This window comes from Phalaenopsis equestris, unplaced genomic scaffold (genome assembly GCF_001263595.1).
Source record: "Phalaenopsis equestris unplaced genomic scaffold, ASM126359v1 Scaffold191915, whole genome shotgun sequence".
Lineage (NCBI taxonomy): Eukaryota > Viridiplantae > Streptophyta > Magnoliopsida > Asparagales > Orchidaceae > Phalaenopsis > Phalaenopsis equestris.
Genome location: NW_018211864.1, coordinates 1 through 924, shown reverse-complemented (window position 1 = coordinate 924; position 924 = coordinate 1). Strand labels below are relative to the sequence as shown.

Below are 924 nucleotides of genomic sequence, written 5' to 3'. Positions count from 1 at the left end.
CCTGTAAGTCCTTAAATAGCATTAGTTTCTTTTCATAAATAATAATATAGACTGAAATTAATCTTCCCATAGCTGATAGCTCATAACATCTACCTCTCCTTTTCTAAGTATTAGTATGGATAGGCTTTTTGTAGTAATGTGTTTTAAGTGGTCAAATTATGTTTGTACTATCTATATGTTTGGCAGTTCTGAGTGGCTGCATAGCGACCCAAGAAGAACAGCTGTTGGGTTAGATTTGGATCTGGAAGCACTTTACTGGTGCTTGGAGAACAATATTAGTAAGATTGGATGTGATGGATACCCCAGGATCTCTCTATTCCATGGTAATGTTCTGCATCCCCACAAGGCTCATCTGGTGAAGCCTAAAGTCCATGATCCTATAGGTGTTGTAGATCTAAGATTCCAAAAGGATTTTATCGAAAGTTCACAATCAACCATAGGTGCTGCCTCTAATGTTCAGGCATGCTCTACCATGGAAGAAGCTTCACTGCCTCCAAGAGATATTATTTGTGCATTTAATTATAGTTGCTGCTGTCTTCAGCAACGGGAAGATTTAGTCAGGTACTTTAAACATGCATTGAGTGCCTTGTCAAAGATGGGTGGCATATTTGTTATGGACTTATATGGTGGAATATCCTCAGAGCGCAAGCTACGGCTTCAGAGGAAATTCCCCAACTTTACAGTAAGTAATTTGGCTCTGTATGGTAAACTAGATTGTATTATTTCCACGAAGAATAGAGAGAATAACCCATTTAAACCTTGAAAAACTTTCAATCGTTAAAAAGGCCATCTGATCACTAATATTGCTGAATGAAGAATATTATTTGCGTTAATTTCATGTTTCTAAGGAAGTTCCTACTAGCTATTTCCTCTGTGCAAATGCCATTGCTCAAGCACATTAGTATATAGTCTTCTTTTTTTGAA

At 37.2% G+C, this 924-nt stretch overlaps 1 protein-coding gene across 1 annotated transcript; it reads left to right on the top strand.

Moving 5' to 3' along the window:
- The first annotated feature begins 160 nt into the window (after positions 1-160).
- Positions 161-847, top strand: LOC110034652. Its single transcript, XM_020738902.1, has 2 exons — positions 161-460; positions 542-847. Exons 1-2 carry the CDS (start codon positions 176-178, stop codon positions 761-763), a joined length of 507 nt encoding a protein of 168 aa, XP_020594561.1. The 5' UTR covers positions 161-175; the 3' UTR covers positions 764-847.
- Positions 848-924: the final 77 nt, after the last annotated feature.